Raw genomic sequence first — 18,514 nt, forward strand, 5'->3', positions numbered from 1 at the left:
TTGAACAGGGAATCATCACATTTGCTTTCAGCTCAGTATGTGCACAGCCCCCAGTGAACATTTGGAAAAGATAATTCTAAGGCACTGGAGTGGTGATTACTTGTAAACCCCATCCTGAGCCCACGTAGTGTGTTAACTCCACTTGCTGCTTTAAGCATACCCCAGGTAGTCTGCATATTTTCCTTCAGGGATTGTGATCGTTCTCATAAGTGCAATTGATTTTTCTGAGACTTCACAGAACTTAAAACTGAGCAGTCCCAACTTCTGAGCGGTCCTCATTGTTTATTCATAGCTCTCCACTGTATTTTGTCCTGCAGGCATTTATGGATAAATACTGTTTTAAATTGGAATCCCTGCCTAGAACTCCCTGTTTCATGCAGAGCAGTAAAAAGCTCTTCTTTATAGTGACAGTACGCAGGAATGATAAGCAATGCTCAGCACCTGCTGCAGTGGGAGCTGTGTCATCAGTGCAGAGAGCAGAGACTTAGTGTCATTTTGGACAAACTTTTGGAAGGTAATCTGTTTGCTATTATAGGACTTAATATGGGTGGGCACAAGGACAATCTCCTGATACATGCTGCACATGAGATGCAGCTATGTGAGAAACCTTTGGTTAGTCTAATATTGGGACACGTTCAGGTATTTATCTGGTTCAGTAAGGTCTGTCTTTGTGATACCTGGAAAGCACTGTGTTGTATTTCTGCTCAAGCAATTGCTAACCAGATGGTTATTAACAGACCAACAATGTTACTTCAGACAAGGGTCTGGGAGAGGGCCTAAAAGCACTCTGTGCCCTGAGACAGTAAATCTTGGCAGTATAATAGACCTGGCTTTTTTCTTTAATGTAGCATACCCGCCAAGAGAAGAAGCAGATTCTTGGACTGGAAAGGCTGCCTGTCTGCTCATTGCATAATTTGGATTGAATTTATTCATTGAAATTCACATGTATATCTGATTTTTTTTTTTACAAGATTGGGCTTAGAAAGGATGAGTCCTGTTTGGTCTGTATGCATGGAATGTATGCAGCATCTTCATGTTGGAAAAGAAGTGTATTTGAAAGAACTTTTGAGAGGTCTGATTCTCAAGAGGTTGTGTTACCTGCCCAAGGTGAACTGGGCCAATTCTGGATGGCATTTCTGAAGTGATTTACTGGACTGGGATTTTAGCAACCATTATATACTATTGCTTAGTGGAAAGATTACCAAATACATTCAACAGCAGTTGGTGATTTCTAGCAGCTTTGTTGTACTGCCATTGGCTGGTAGTGATGTTGTTAACTGTGATACACTGTCATGCTTCTTTCCCAATATACAACTCAAGATTGGCTTTTTGAGCTTACATGATCAAACCCGAAATGGCAAAAATAAAGTATGTTGCACACTTTGTTCCAGATATTGTTATATGCTCTTGCATATGAGTGCATTTATATGCAGAGCATCAGCAGAGGCCCTGAAAACCTTTGGTGTGGATTTGTGTAAGCATTAAATATAAAGGAATTAATTATCTGTACTAGGGCTCCCTCTCCTACTCCCTCACACCACGCTGCACAAAATACACCAAATGCCTTTATATGGAATGTAGCTGCTATTTCCTTTAAATGTTTATAAGATGTTATTAAAAACATATGTCCTGTCTTCCTACAGACCTTGTTTAGAAAGCTTGCTGCTAGCATGTTGTTTTAGCTTTGCTTACAAGAAGCAGCATCTGTCATACTAAACATGGTAGTTTTGTACAAATCCTTTTGTTGCTCTGTTTTGTAAAGCCAGATAGAATTGAGAACTGCATTTGCATTGGCTCACTCCTTTGACAGTAAGCTAGCAGCAGTAGTTTGTGCCAACCTCTCAAGATTTTTCTTATTGAGGCTAAATTGCAGCCCTTAACATGATTAGCCATTTTTTTTTAACCCTTGTTGCTTAACTTTGGTGCCCAGAAAAATGGGACCTATGGTTGTATGAGACAGTATAAAGAAGTCTCCCTGTAGTACCTGGTGGATGGATGTGCCGAAAGTGTGCCTGCAGGAACTTCACCTTTCTGTCTTCTGCCATGCTGAGGGCTTGCTTGCAGAGATGAAATTACATTTGACCAAGTACATATTTGCTGCTTCCATTCATGCTTAGCCTTCTTTGCTATGAGTGGGAAAGGTAAAAGTGGATCAGGGTCTGCTGTGGAGAAGACATTTCTCTTATTTGTTTATATCTCTCTCATAATATGCAGCTTGTTTCTATAGGTATTGATGTACTTAATCTCTGTACAGATTATTATATTTCATTTTACCTTACTTTGCTTCTGTTAACTGAAGATATTGTTCTCTGCTTCCACTTGGTGCCCCAGAGATGCTGGTTGAATTTCAAAGAAAGTGGGGTACAGGCTGTTTTTTATGCTTGTCTATGGTGCCTTTTAATAAACCAAAAATGTAGTTGTTGAGTGATGGGAGAGCTGCACTTTCCCTTGTATTTTGTGCTGTGCGCTGACTCCACAGCAACAGGATTGATTTTTTTTTTAGTTGTATTTTCTTCTGCAGCTTTCCCACCAGCTCCCATTATAATACAATTTTCTTTCAGTCAACAGCTTAAGGTCCATTTGGTGCTCTGTAGCTAGCAATCATAATAGGGTAAGATTAAAAAAAACATGGGAAGGGTCGACAGAGTTGGAGAGTAGTTTGGAAGGAGCCAAGGAAATATAAGCAACACTATCCCTCTTAATTTCTCAGAAACACAATATACCGTGGTCAGTAGTTAAGGGACTGTGTGATGGTACAGCGATTTATGGGCCTGATTTGTTTTACCTAGGCCAGGTATTTTCCAGTAGTGAGAAAATGAAATTCACAGAGACAATTCTGTCTATGAAGGTCAATGTCCTTGTTTTAAGGAGGTAATGAAAGCCTGCTCCAATGCCTATTCTGTTATTTGGGTCCTTTAAACACACATAAACAAAGCCTATAAATAAGGAATGACATATAGGAGTGGGCTCACGTGTCACTTAGTAAACTGTAAAGCACTTTTGTTGAACAGTTTTTGTGGGAATGGGTGGCAAATGACCTAGTAAGAAAAACTGAGAGGGCAGAGTTAGGTGAGAGGTTTATTGGAAGAGGAACCAGAAGAAAAAGGAGAAGCAGTCTGAGAAAGCACACTTGAATTTAAGCAGTGTCCGGAGACAGAAACCTGGAGTTCATCCACCATTGGGAGTCAAGGAATTTGCTGCAGCAGCCTGGTTTGCTTTGTAGACTTTACAGTATCTACTGTCTTTTCAGCAAGTAATAGAAAACATGAGTTCAGACCTTGCAAGAGGAGATCGCAAGGGGTCAAGGTGGGAGAAAGGATGTTCACTTGCTTAGAGAGAGCAGGATCGTGTTCTGGAGCCTGGCTTGAATTGGAGCTGTTGTTTTATTAAAGCCTGAATGAAGCATCTTGTCTCTGAACAAGGTGACTCTTTTCTAAATCATTTGTTTTTTGTTGGTCTCACAATTCTGAAAGGGTTCTTGCACTCTGAAATGTGCTTTCTAGCTTAGAAGACGTTCCTCCAGCACAGCCTTATGTGCCCTTGCTTTCTCTCTGGGATTCTGCCAGTGAAACTCCCTAATCTTCTACAGGCACATGGCCAGCAGCCAAGTTCAAAATGTGTTTTACTCTAAGTCCATAAACACGTAGCTCTATTAAAGTGTGTGCAGAAGCAAAAATGTACCTTGAGTTCTTCAAGGTTTTGTACTTCATTCTTTTGATAATGTATGATCCAGAGGAATTTGGGAGTGGTGTCTATCTGATGCCTATGGGTATTTAACATGTGTTCCTGTGCACGTTTGGTCTCACAGTGATGTCTAATGTCATCTCTCTCAGCAGTCTGTGGAGAATTGAGAGGTCTGTACTAAGAGACTGGGAAAAGTCTTGCGCTGTTCTCTTTAGATATGTCCTTGCTTGGGTTCACAGACTAGACTAGGAAGACATTTAAGTACTTGTAGATAAAAAGAACACAACTAGCTGGTAATCCAGTGGACTGAGCACGTCTGGAAATCTGTTACAGTGAGTAAGGCAGCAGTGTCTGCGAGCCAGGAGCTGTCTTCAAGTGAGATATGTATGTATGAGAGAAGAGAATGAAGCAGCCAAGCAGCGTGGTGAATGTTGAGATGCTAGGAAGGGGCAGTAAGGGAGCAAGTCACTTGCAAAACACCAGAGAAAGAGAATAACTCCATAGAAGATGGATTGGGCAGAGAGGTTATGAAATAGATGGAGAACTCATACAACACACAGCAATAACAAGTCAGCTCCCATTGCCAATAGAAGTGACTGTAGGAGGGAAATAAATGCAAAGAGGGCTACACCAGCAAAAAAAAAAAAAAAAGTGCTTGGGTTCCAAAAGAGACAAATTCCTTGTATCACAATGAATAAACATAGCACTGAAGGCTTTTCTATTTAAACATGATGTCAGAGAGTTAATTTGCCAGAGAGTGGATTACTTACAGGGGAGAAGACCACCTCACTGCAAGTGACAGGAGTGGTGGTAGCCTCCCAGGACATCCAGGTAAAATTGGATATGTGCAGAAGGAAATAGGAAGTGTTTAAGATCACAAAGTGCATAGCACTATGGCCCTCAAGCAGCATTGCTGTACAAGTGCTTTTTCTCTCTGTACCCACTGAGACTGTTATTTCTGCCTCCTGAGGGTGCCCCACAGACGACGTGCTCTATGTGTCCTTTTACACTGTTGTGTAGTAGAGCTACAGAGGGAAAAGGTAGAACTGGTTTATCGCCGTTTGCAGATACCATGGGGTTATCAGCAAAGTTTGCGTTTAGTGCTCCTGGCACATAACCTTTTTGTATCTAATGTGCTTAATATGGAATTAATGAGAAAAGAGATGCCTTTAATGTAACTTTTGAGGAGTCAAGACTATTTTGTTTTGAGGTGTTGATTTAAAATCTTGCCAGTTTTGATCTGAATTTTGCAAGAGGATGCCTATTGAGATGAAAACCTGTAAATACGGAATTTTCATCTTCATTTCATGTCTATGGCCTTTCTATTCTTTGTCCCTTTGGGTCTTAATTAAGGAAGAGCAGGAGGAAACCGGTTTCCCTGTTTAGTGTGATGCCAAAATCATAAAATATCGGCTATGGATAGCTGATGTAATGGAGTTCCCCAATAATTTTGAAAGTACTCAATTAAATCAAATGGTTTAGCAATCCTTTGAGCCCTTATAAAAAAAAATGCAAAAGAAATTGTGAGTAAAAAAATGGTCTGTATTCTTTCTTTATTCTTTTGTTTGTTTGTTTTAAACCTGCAGATATTGATGATGTCAGGAAGCACAAACCAGGTTACCTTGAGGCTACGATTGACTGGTTCCGGTGTTATAAAGTCCCTGATGGTAAACCAGAAAATCAGTTCGCTTTTAATGGAGAATTTAAAGACAAGGTGAAGATAATCCAAAGTTAAAGATGGATCTTTCTGTGCTGTGACCTCTTTGATACATTCTAGAATTGTTGGAATTGGAAAGAGAAAGGAGCATTAACAAAAAGAATGTTTAAATGAAGGTATTCAAATAGGAATAAGTGATATTTACTGTCTTTATTCAGGGAAAATACCCATCCATTCAGACCCATCCCTGATATGATTTACACATACATGTGTAGGTTCGTAGTGCTTGTCACAGCTCTTTCCTTCTGCTTGTCAGAGAAGTGAACAGATTGTCTTTTCAGATATTTTTTCAGTCTTGATTGATAAATGTTCCTGACATTTTTCAAGGCTATGTAGTTCAAGATAGACAATAGGTTGCAGATTTTCTCATATTCGGTATTTGCTCAAGGTATAGGTTTTTTCTGGGTAATTCTGTCTATGAACAGTTGAGCTGTTTTTGGCTTGAAGGCTAAAAAATATTTTTACCTTTTCTAGAAAAAAATGAAAGGCTTTTTAGACATCCTTTGAGGAAAATGACCAGAGTTTGGAAGGAGAATGGGCTCGGGAGCAGACCTTGCTGTAAAAAAGTGCCTGGATTTTTTCAGAGGAAATCACGTGTGATCTGAGTAAAAATGCTTTTCAAATCATGTACTGTACACTCTGTAGACTTTTCTTTTTTTGAGGAGAATCACAGGTTCCTAATGAATGATGTTCACATGTCAGCTAGTTCAGCTTGCAGTGTGCTATCAAAGTTGTAAAATGCCTTTTAACCAGCACAGGCAGCTTTGCGTGTTTTGTCTGTTTAAAGAGATGCTCCAACTCCCCTCTGCACTAAAGCTGTCTTTTAAATCAATCAAATGTAGAGTTGTAAGGATGGATAACGTGATCTCTCACTTGTTCTCCCAGGAGCTACTCTTTCAAATTCTCCTGCTCTGTAATTCTACTGTAGCGACAGTTTAATGGGGGTATGTCCCTGTCAGGCCATCAGAGTTCAGGCTCAAGGCAGTAAATGCCCTGACATAGCTGGTTTGGAGCACTTGAATAATTCTCAAGCATTTCTAGAGACCCAGGATGTGGTGAGGCAGCCGTGGCTGCGCTCCAGCAGCTCTGGTGAAGTTCACAATGTTCCAGTGGCATTTTGCCAAGTCACTCCTTGTTAGGAAATGTGTGTTCTGTTGGCAGATTTGTGCTGCTCAGTCTAGATACCATCATCTGAACACGGGGCTTTTTAATTTTATTTTTTTTAAGGCTTTTTAATTCCCCCCTCCCCTCCTCATATTACTTTTCTTTTTAAACAAACAAAAATTGTTAAGCAGCTGACAACGTTACATTGTTTGTCGCAAATGCTTAAGTGTATGGTTGAGCAATTAATGAAGTAAATGCAGATTTTGCTACTAGAGGGGAAACCTTAACTCTGACCCTGATGTGCACACATAACAGAGGAGTCATATCTCACACACTTAGTCCTGTTTAGGACCTGGTATGATTTTCTACAGCTGTAGGTGTCTGTTTAACATCTAGTGCTGACTTTGTTTTTTCATGCAGCTTTCCTGTTTTCTGGCTGCAGACTGAGGGAAAAATCCTGACTATGTTGCCAGTGTATTTGACAGATAGTGAAACTCAGGTTTTTTTAATAAAAAAAATGCTGTTACATTTCCCAGAAATTTAATGAGGCCACAAAGGAGGTCCCTTAAAATAACACATGAACCACTGTGTCTTAATAAACTTGTTCTATGTCTTTTTTTTTCTTTCCTGTTTAATAACCTTTTAAATCATAACATTTTCCTTGATGTAAACTAGGATTTTGCTTTTGAAGTTATTAAATCAACCCATGAATGCTGGAAAGCCTTGCTTCATAAAAAAACGGATGGAGGTACTGTTAAGTGGTAAGTAGCCAGCCACATCTTTCTTCTTTGTGTTGTGCTAGGGCTGTTGGTATTCAGCATATGGCAACTGTGCCTCAACTGCTTAGATTTTACTTTGAAGTGACGGCAGTACTAGTGATTTTGATTGATAACTGACTATCGTAGACTAATTGCACCTTGTATGATAATGGTCAACTGGCTGTAAGTGGCCCTAGTAATTTTTTGGTTATGTCAAGGTGACAGAGATTATGTAAACTTACTAATAATGGCCTTGGAGTGTTTGATGTCATTTTGGGAGATTCTCACAATCCCATGCAGATCTTGCCACCATTTATTCTGTCATTCTGTGCTGCATTGCTGTGATGTTCTTTTGCAACTTAGGATAAATAGTTTTATTTAGTTGTTCTCTGAACTGCCACATGATTGCTCATTACCAGCCGTTGGCCTCATCAAAATTAAAGTGAACTTCATTAAGCTTTCCAAGCTGGCTTGCATTGGCATTTTTGGCACCAGTAGCCTTGAATAGTAGAGAGCTATCTAGCCTTATGCTTTTCAAGGGCTGTGGATTACCTTTAGCTAAATCAGAGGGCAAAGGCTATGGGGGAGGCCATGTCCTCTTATACTTTGTTGGCAAAATGTGACTTTTGAGTGACTGAGCATTTAACATGTGTTGGTTCTGCTGTAGGACTACAAGAATATTACAGGTAAAATTCAGGCTTTGGGTCCTGGTTGTTTCAGGGCCACTTTGAGCTTTTTGTTGATGTAGTTTAAAAATAACTGAAAACTCAGTCCTGCTTTGAGAATTAGTGCCATTTGTTGTTTAACAACCTAAAAACTCATATCCAAACTCACTTCTGGCGTGAACAGATACATATTCATAGTCTGCAGAGAAACTTGTCTGAAAAATAGTTGGCCCCGAAGTTGTGTCTGCATTATGGTAGTACTGATACCTGCTGCTTTACGTAAAAGCAGAATTTTGACCTGCTTTTTGTTTAAATTCTTTCTCCTTGCTATATGCTGCAGGCAGTTTACTGTAATATATGAGTGTGGTGCTGTAGAATTTGGCCATCCTTTAAAGCACGAAAGACAAGGGGTAATTCATGCCATCACTGCTAGCCATCTAGGTGGTATTCAGCTCCCTGTAGAAATGCCAATTTCTCTGTTGACTTTTCAAGGGGATTTAGTTTATTAACTGCAGTCCTCTGAACTGTACCCAAGTGAGCTGCCAGAAGTAAGTGTGAGTACTGCTTATATTAGTGTAGAATTTATAGCCTAAAAAAAACCAAACTCAGAGAAACTCTCATTCCCTTCTAGTGTTACTTGTTGCTTTGCATTTCTGGCTTCCTCATTTCATGAGCCATACATTTCTGAGCTCTATATGTGAAGATGTTCTGTTGTTTTGTTTTTTTTTCCCATAGGTACTAATTGTGTGTTGTCTCTTTTCTATTGATTGCTAAAACATTTCTTGAATTTTTATTTTTCAGCACAAATGCTCTAGTGAGTGGCAGCCCTTTTTGTTGCAGTGAGGAGGAGGCTCGGTCAATTGTGCAGTCGGTAAGGACAATAGTTACTTTATTTCACCCTTATAAAAAAGTGATAAATAGAAAAAGAAAACTCAGAGCTCCAAAACTGAAGTAAGATACCTACACTGATGTGGTCCCTAATTAAATAAAAAATTAAGGTATTAATTAAAAGGAGACACACAAATGTTGTGGGTAAGTGTAAGCATCTTAACAGAAAACTTCTATTGCAGTGCTTCAGTTGTATTTTCTGGCAGGTTCATTACTGTTCTGATGTGTTGTTTTTTTCTTCTGATCCCGAATAGCAAGATGGACTGCTATTTGTATCTAGCCTGCTGTCTTCTCTGTCTCCCCCGTTGCCAGGAGTTACCACCCAGTGTTAGAGCTCATTGACTAGCTGACTGTAGTCCCTAATCGCTAAGGGGATCCTTTGTCTGTCTACTTGCATAATTGAGTGCTTTGCTGTAAAAGAAGGGAGTGCTTTTCTGAATGTTTTGTAAGGAATGCCTGTCATATTTTGCATATTAACATAAAATTAAAACATGCAGGTTTCCTGTTCAGGCGAAGAAAATGTCCTGCAGGTTTGATGCTTTCATGTGCAAATGCTAGTGGAGGAGAATTTTTCCTAATTTAAAATATATTGGTTTGAATGCTGGAATTTATACAAAGTTCCAGACTTTAAATGGAGAAAAATACCTCCAATTATTGCTTTTAAAACAAATTATTATTATTTAGCATATGCTGTGACTGTGTCAGTGCTCATGGCAAGTGTTTTGCTCAAATGCATAACTGCTCTAGGTAGCTAACTGTCTCAGGCTGTGTGTAGTCAGAGTTTTGCCCTAGTAGTTGCAGCAGTGGTGGAAGTTCAGATGTTAAAGGATGGGATGTCTGTTTTCTGCGCAGGTAACATTCCAACACAATTTCTGCTAAGAATGTTGTTCTCAGTGCCTTTTGGTCATAAACAAACAAGATGATCAGGTGCAGAAAAGTCAGTTTAAGTCATAAAGAAGTGTCAAATCTTTTTCCTGTTGGTGTCATGTGCTTTCAACATTTCCTCGAAAGTACCTTTACATACAAATACTTGTACATGTTTTGATTAATGGGACTTTAAGTTTTAAATGTCAGAAAAATTGATTTTGGAGTTCAGACATTTAAGATATGTCAGTCACAGCTGTCAGAAAATATTTGCCTTTTGTATATTTTGAAATTTACGGTCATGTTTTGGGGGCATTGAAATGCAGCTCAGGTTTCAAGTTCAAACGTACTCTTGGTTTGAACAGTGTCAGACCTTTTCTCTTGAGTTCTGTGCTATTTGTACTTTTGAATTGAGGGAGGAAATAATTATCTGTCCAAATCAGCAATATTCACTGGTTAATTAATCACCAAATCCTTCTTTTTCCTGTCTTATTTTGTCTTTATTGGTTTTGTTTTGTATTTTGTTGTTTTGCTTTTTGATGGGGAGGCAGGCAATAGTAAGGTTCGTTTATAAAACTGATCCTCTGTGTCAAATTCTAACATCTTACTTGTTTTAAACACTTGCCCTTTTATCAAATGTTATCACTTCCTGCCTTTCTGCATCTGGCATTATTTTCTTTAAGTAATGTTGTTTTCTTGAAGTTATCACAAACTCCATCATTCAGTTAGAGTTCATTTTAATTGGTTTTGTAGGCTACCATCTCTCTCTGCTTTTCAGATGGGGAAAATAGATGCGGTGCTATTTTGAATGCTGTTGTTATTGCATGCATTTTCCAGTCTGTGGTAACTAAGAAAAGCACAAATGCTCTTGAAGTAAGAATGGTGGACAGTCAAGCTCGGAATACAAGCAGGGAAGCTGACTTGCACATTTTAAGCAGATATCCTTTTGTCTGGTCCACTGTATTGCCCACTTTGGTTGTCAGGCACTCATGTCTTTCACACAAAAGTGAAAGTACGTGAGTGTTGGCTGCAGAATTTTAATGGCTGTGGAAGTTTAAAATGAAAGCCACCTGTGTCTGGTTTGGGTTTTTTTTTTTTTTGGCTTTTTTTTTTTTTTTTTTTTAGTGTGTTTTTTGTTTGTTTTTTGCAACTGAAAGCAGATACTTTTTCCTTCCGATTTATGCCTGTTTATTAATTTCTGGACAAAAGCAGACGAGCAAAAGTTGAGGTAGAGATTTTATCTGCAAGTACAGTAAGAAACATACTTTGGTTTTTGCAAAATTTCTGAGCTTACTTTTGCAGTGAGAGTTGGTTCCCTACACTTCTGCCTCTGCAGTCAGAATATAAGTATGCAGTTTCTGAATGGGTGGTATTTGCCTTAAGTCAGATATTTTGAATGTTAAACAAAAAAGAAATTTCAATGCTCAGTATTATTGTAAACCAGGTTATTTATTTGCTTATTTATTTATTAATTTATTGTGAGCAAGAGAACTGTAGATAAGAATCAGATACAAAATAAATCCTTAAAAAGTGCTTCCCAAATCGTGCTGTGATCAGGTTATCGTGTACATTTGATGGGGTAGTTCCCAAGATCATCTCATTCTAATCATTAGAATTTATTTTGCTGTCACTTGACCTTCCATTATTTTACAGATATGGGACTAGAATGGTTTGGATTTAGGGAATTTCTGTTCTGTTTAGCTAGTTCTACAGACAGGGGGCTGCCATCTGTAGTGATGGCAAATTAGGAATGACTGCAGCTGCTGAAGTTGCCATGTCCAGTCAGTTCCAAAGAGATCAGAAGACGATCTGTGCATGTGGGAACATACAGAATGTTTGAACCAGCCAAAATTATACTGTCCCCCTGCAACTACAAACCCACTTGGGTAGTAACACTCCAGGTGATGAAAATTTCTGCTGTTTCTTCACATCTGAAAATTGTTTCATCTTTCTCAGCTTCAGTGTTAGTGCGTGTTGAAAACTAAACCCAGGAGGAGCAGAGCTTTGTAGCTGAACGTGTTAGCTCTAAGTTGTACTGTTTATTTCAGGCTTTTAAGTGTTGCCATCTGTAAAACTGACCGGGACAGCCAAACCTTTGTTTAACATTAATCCCGAGAACCGCTTGCTCATTTGCTTTGAGAAGAAGCCGCTGAGGACTTTTGAAGTTGGAAAATCTCCAAGGCGATCTATATATAGTTAGTAGTGCAGTTTCTCAGACTTAGCACATAATTCCTCCTTTATAATGCTGGAGAGAAAATGAACTAAGATAGCTTTGCTGGATAAGGTATCTTTTGATTAAAATGCAGAAAAATTTCTTACAGGGAAAAATATTTGACTTTTCCTGATAATTTAAAAAACTTCCAAAAGAGTTTGGATATTGTATTCACTAATATGTTTAGAATAATTTAGATCTAATCAGGAAAGCCTGTCAACTCCCTGTGTGGGGGGGTAGTGAATGTTGCAGTATTCCTTGTGCTGAGATGCTGTTTCTTCCACATCAGTTATACAGCTGGAGAACTTGCCCGTTTGTGAGGAGCTGAGGGATGATGGAAAGAGGAGGATTGTTACCTTAAGAGTAGCCAGCATCCTTATTGTGAGGAAGGTGCTAAAACTGGCTTTACTTTCATCCCTTAAGTAGTAGGATAGGACATGCTGCATAATACCGTGATTGAAGAGTGTATCCAGCTTCGAAATGGACTTGGAGTGACAGACCTATATTTTAAAACAATTTGTCACTCTGCACGGAACTGACTCCTTCCTTCTCTGTCAAAATGTAGGAGCATGATTACATGTTTATTTTAAAATGTTTGTCTGCCCGTAATGTGAACTGTGTATGTGTGCGTGTATACATATAACCTCCTATATGTACCTTATGAAATGTACTGATGTATGGTAACAAAATTGGAAAGGCATTTTTCTTCTGTAGCATGTAAATGGAAAATCCTGTTATCTTCAAGGACAGTGTAGTAGGATAAATACATGTTAGAGATGGCATTAATCTGTTACTTATCATTTTGCCTGTTCTGTCATTTATTGGTACCTCTTGGCTTCAGCAGTAAAACAGCTTTGTGTGTTATCTGTCAAACAAAACGCTGACAGTGTTTTTTTGTTGTTTTAGGCACCAGTGCCTGCGAGCGGAGATTCTGTTTGCCCAGAAGGTATATTCTTTTCCCCAAATACCATATAATTAATCATTTGCTTTAAAAATTAACTTTCTGACCTGTTGAAAAAGGTGTTTTTGTCCATGTGAGCGTGACAAATATGGTTTTGTCAGATTGTGATGCTTGTCCTCTTAAATAGAACATGGACAGGAATTTCAGAGTTGTTTGTGGGAGCTTGCTTTTAAGGATGAATGAAAATATAGTTCATGTAAAAAGATGAGAAGACTAAATATTTTTTCATCTCTTTGATCATGAAAGACGGATGCATGACATTTATCCTTTCTAAAAGAGAAAGGTTGCTTTGCCTTACTTTTTTGTTGCTCTTCATAGTAGCTAACTAATCAGATAAACAACCACACTTCTCAAGTGTAATTTTTAAGGACAGAATTCTCTTTGCTTTTGACTAGTTTTCATGTTAACAGAACATGTGTTTTTAGTCGAGAAATAAAAACAAATCCTAGATTTTCATTTTTGTTAACTATTAAGAAAAAAAGATTATTCTCCTGGCAGGAGCTATAGAGAAGGCATGCACTTTTTGAGATGGAAGGAAACACTAAGAGAAACTTAGCCCTGAGTCAAGTTCCAAACTGTTTGCAAAGTAACATCTGTGTACTCATGGGAAAGCAAGTTGCATTCAATTTGCCCTTATATGGCTTGCCGATAAATAGCTTTTACTTACTGGATTGTTGCATCTAATATCATTGACAAACAACTGAGCATAATCTTTGATTTTCTTTTTTTCCAGTGATGGTCATGTGAATATGTTAAGAGTTGTTTCAAAATTATTTTGGGCAAACTGTTGAAGTGAATGGATATTTTGAGGACAAACTTTACATAGGCCAGGGATAGAGCTTGCCCAAAAGTATTGTCATGAGAGAGGAGATGATTGGTAGAACGGAGTATTGCTTTTTTCACTGTGTCAGGCTGGTTGTATAGAATTAATGTCATTCTTGATGTGTATTTTTTGTTTTAGTTGATTCCTGGTACTTTTGTCCACGTGATCATTGAAGTGTTCTGAAGCCACATCTTCAAATCTTAAGTCATCTCATTTTTGAAGAGAGGCACTAATGGTTGGATTCCTGTTGAGAAAACTTTTCAAACTATGTAAACCTTTGATCATGTAAATAAATTCTGACATTGTGAAATTAACGTTTCCTTTCTATGTCTGTCTTTGTGAAGGGTGGAGAAAGGGAAGAGGAGGGCTTGTTTGCATCTTTGTTTCTGAATCTTAGACCTCCAGGATTGTTCTGGTCTACTCATAACATATAATGTCAAATGAGATAGGGGATAAGTTGGCTTCAACTTTGCTCTCCAGATTTTGGAATAATCCAGTCAATGGGTGTGTAGAAGGCTGTGTTAAATGGTATCGGGCTTGTCTGGCCACCCTGATGGTAATCCTTTCCAAGTAGACAATAATCTTTATGTAATAGGCTTAACGGTTTACCATGTTCTTTAAAATGCAACTGTGCATGGTTTCCTGAGTTGTATTCATTTTTGTGCCCAGTTGTCTCTGCTTGCTTCACGTTTATGGGCAGATAAGATTTGCTTTTAGAAAAAACAAATACAACAGCACTGAGTAATTCAGCTAGGAAGGGCGAATGAATACTGTAACAATTGAAACAAGGATGCACATGTGCTCTGTGTACTGTATCCTGTTTTTGATACGTTGTGTTTCATCACACAGGAAGGACTTTCCTTATGGAAAGCTTCCATTTTTAGAATTGTGTGTGCCCGGAGGTTTATGATAGTTCCGCGTGCGGTGGAACAAGATTAATAGAACTGAGCTTTGTTTTTTCATAGTGAAAACATCTGCTGTATTTTTTTACTTGCAGTGTTCTGTCTGGCCTATGGCACTGTTAAATATATGGGGTTTAGGTGTAAGATGTATGAGGAATGCAGCATGAATCTCAGATGCAAAGAACTTTTCCTTTTTTACAGGTACCTTTGCAGTACCAATTAATTATACTTCGTTATGCTTCAGAATTCTAAGCATGCAGCACTGTACCTACAGATAAAGCAGCCTTTTTTCTTTTCCTCTTTTTTCTCCTTAATTGAGTAAAAGTTGTCCTGTCTTGGTTTATGTTCTGCGTTTCGCTATGGAATTATTCTGGTTACAGGTGAGCTCTTCGAGAGTGCAGAACAGCTGCTGTATTTAGCTATATGGTGTTATATCCAAGAGGCTTGTCCTGCCAAGTGCTTAGGGCCAGCTCGACAATGCAGGGCAGTGTGGAAAATCAAATTACTTTCCCCATGTGTTGCTCATTGCTGTTTTCTTTTGATTTTTGAGACATCACATGAAAAACTGCACATGTGAATAACAGGTATTGATTACAAACTTATCCATGCTGAACTATCAGTGACAGATCAGAAGTTAGTTCATTTTCTTACCATAAATAATTTTAGTGGTGCTCATCAATTTATAGCTGCATTGATGGTATGTGATGAGGAATTAAGCAGAATTAAATCTGTAGAACAGGTTAGACTTTGTACAAGAAACTAACAATAAAGAGTGCTTGGGAAAATGAATAGTTTAAATGGCCAGAAATGTCCAGTACTTTCAATTGGAAAACAATAAAATGCTTATTTCATCTGCTTATGTATGTTTTCTCAGATTTTTCCTTCTATCCCAAGTGGAATAGGAGGACATACAGTTAGGTGTAACCTCACCTCAGAAATGTACCAAATGTTACTGATGTAGGATTCAGTAATGAAATGTTCTGAAGTAGCTGTAGAGAAAACGTCTGCGAATAAGAGTATATAATATATATATAATTATATATATATGCTTAATATGGCAAGATTTGCTTGTTCCATCATATTCCTTCCTGTTGTTTGCTTCTGTATGTGTATTAATGCTTGCTTGGAAAATATGGGTTGTTTTTTTTTCCAGAAATGAAAATATGTTCAAACCTGAAGGTCCCAGGTTTGTGTGCTAGTAGATAACTGAATGGTCTCTTCAGCTTCTCCTTCATGGCAAAGAGAGTAAATGCAGTTACCTTTTATTGATGCATTACCTCTTTTGTTGTTGCATATATCAGGGGACATCAGGATGTTACACAGCTGGTTTTTCTACCCTGTGTATCTGTCTGCTATCTACTCCCATTATACCATCTGAAGTTTTGTGTGTATTTTTATAATGAACATTTTCTATTTCAAAATTTGAATATGTCAAAGAGTAGAAATCTATCCATTGTCAGAAACCTGGGTTGGAATTTGAAGATTAACGTCAGGTACCACTTTTCCTTAGTGTATCTTTTGGGCTTGAAAAGACCATAGTCTTTATGCTACCTGCAAAATGAATAGGAAAATTTAATCTCCAAGTGGTCACATTTTTTACCAAACGCAGACCTAACAGTCCTCCAAGACTGAGAGTAATTCCTACCAATGCCTAGGAAATTGTGGGGCATATTCCGCTTTGTTTGCAGTGAGAAGATTCGCTATGCTGACAGTTCCTGAAGGACTTGATGAAGATGTGGTTTTTGCTGGTCAGGCTCATCTGCCTGGGTTGTTTGATGGTGTAATTATCCTAAGAGTGAAAAGAGCATCAGTGGTGGGGAAAGTTCAAGGTGTAAAGTGGCATCTTGGTCTTCTGAATTCTGTAGGAGGCTAGGCACAATTCTTAAGCAGGTCTTTTAAGTCCTCTAATGGCCTATGTGTGGTGTGTCTGGAGCACAGAAAAGCCAATTTCAAAATGTAATGTGTGACCACCTGGGAGTTCTGAACATTTTAACTTTAAATCATAGGAGGCCTGGGGGCAAAGCTGGTTTAAAAGTCGAAGTGAAAATATCCTGTTAGTGCTTGCTATTTAGAAATCCTGCTGTATGGTAAGAAATCACATCTAGCAGAGCAGCATTTGGCAACCTGCATTCTCTGGAGAGCTGAGGTGAGAGAGAAGGCACAATCAGGTTAGGACAGAGTTCCACTATCAGGGCTGTTCAATGAACCTTGCTTTTTACCTCTCATTACTGTTTTTTTTTAACTGGATTACATACACCTTTAATGTGATAATTTGGGAATCGAGTATTTAAGAATTCCTAGTGTTTTATTTGGATGGCTTTAGGTCTCAGATAAATCACATAAACTTCTCTCTCTGGCTATAAAGGGGGATGGTATTTGTTTATATTACAGTAATGTTGTGGGCATTAGTTTCTTGAAAACTTTAAACACCAAGGAAGCCTTATTACTAACAGATGTCTCTCTAATCACATAGGTTGGTAGCACAAAGCTTCTAAGCATTCAGACAAGGAGTTCTGGAATCCAGTCAAAGCAAGTTTCTGTCGCTGAGAGTGTGTGGAAGGGGAATCTTGCAAGAGAAAAGCAGATGGGGTAAGAGCAGAGTAGCTAAGCAAGGTTCATTGTAAAATGCACATGAAAAAGTAATAGTTGGTAGTGAAAGTGAGAGAACAAGAGCAGAATGGAGGGACCCAAATGGGGAAGAGAAAATGGCATCTGTTATGCTAATGCAAGAAACAATTTGGGCTTCATGTTTCTGTGGAACAGAACAGTTCATCAGAACTGCAAATTATATACAGTTGTTATTTTCCTATTCTGATATTCTGCTTTATAAAAGTAGCTCTCTTGATGTGCAGACTTAGACAGCTAAGTCTTTCTTGAGCTGGAATAGTTTGTGGGACCACTAACTGAAATGCAAATTAACCTTACACGTCTATTTTCAATTCATGCTTCTTGGAAGAAGTGACACAATTCTTAAAAATACCATAATGATGTTTCTGTGACATGCAAGCTCTTTATTGCGTACGTAGTACAGCTAATTTGAATCATACCAATGTGCTTAAGGTCTGAAAGTGTAATGTATGCAAGTTACACTGCATGTGATATTTTCACTGAGTGGTCTTGTGATCTCATGTGAAAACAAAAGTTATTTTTTGAGAGAAGGGAAAAAAGCAAAGGGAGGGGGGAGGGGTGAAGTGTTCTTTACCAGGAAGAGATCGAGCTAAATGCAGCAGTTAATGAACGTATGTGCAACAGTTCTTAAAACCTCAGCATTTTCTTCTTTTGACTTTAAAAGTCTGGTCCCTTTCTAAATATAGATTTAATCAAAATAAGTTCAGCAAAAACTATTTCTGATGATTGCTTACGTAGTGAATAGAAGTAGCTGACTCATTTTCATTCTTCTTCCATGATGATCAGTTTTTGCTCTCTGAATCTTGCATGTAAATTTTAAATTGCAACTTTTCCTATTAAAAAAAACCCTCATTTTTGAAGGTTTCATTCTGAAGCAATGTTGTACTGAAGGCTTCTGACTCATCCAAAGACAGGGAGTACTCAGAAACTTCCTTATAAAAATAGGAGGCTATTTTTCTTGATTTAAAATATGCTCTTTTTCAGAATATGAGTAACAAAAAGTAGCCATAACCATTTTCTATATCTACTAGAACTGGTAATTGTGATCAGAGATGATTATAGTCGGTACTTCACATACATGTAGCATTTCGAAGAGATAATACTCTAAGTAGAAAATACAGAGAAAAGGTGGGAGAAGAACTAAATGCTGTTCCTGCTGTGCTGTTGAGGGAACTTGAGGAGCCCAAACCTTGGTGGGTTAACCAGGGACAGTATCTTACATGTGGGAGAGATTAATTTCTCTGAGGCTTATCCTGACCTCTCAGACTGTGTGATATAATAGCATGGTGCTATTGTCTGATGAAATGG

General features: G+C 38.3%; 1 protein-coding gene across 1 annotated transcript in view; it reads left to right on the forward strand.

The window, feature by feature from the left end:
* Positions 1 to 13,990, forward strand: part of PPA2 (inorganic pyrophosphatase 2) — a 33,158-nt gene extending 19,168 nt beyond the window's left edge. Inside the window, exons 8-12 of the mRNA XM_015861451.1 lie at positions 5,271 to 5,398; positions 7,181 to 7,266; positions 8,730 to 8,799; positions 12,799 to 12,838; positions 13,815 to 13,990. Of these exons, the coding sequence (XP_015716937.1) occupies positions 5,271 to 5,398; positions 7,181 to 7,266; positions 8,730 to 8,799; positions 12,799 to 12,838; positions 13,815 to 13,849 (359 nt within the window). The 3' untranslated portion in view covers positions 13,850 to 13,990. The remainder of the gene's footprint in view (positions 1 to 5,270; positions 5,399 to 7,180; positions 7,267 to 8,729; positions 8,800 to 12,798; positions 12,839 to 13,814) is intronic.
* The last annotated feature ends 4,524 nt before the right edge of the window (positions 13,991 to 18,514 follow it).

The sequence above is a fragment of the Coturnix japonica genome, chromosome 4 (assembly GCF_001577835.2).
Source record: "Coturnix japonica isolate 7356 chromosome 4, Coturnix japonica 2.1, whole genome shotgun sequence".
Classification (NCBI taxonomy): domain Eukaryota; kingdom Metazoa; phylum Chordata; class Aves; order Galliformes; family Phasianidae; genus Coturnix; species Coturnix japonica.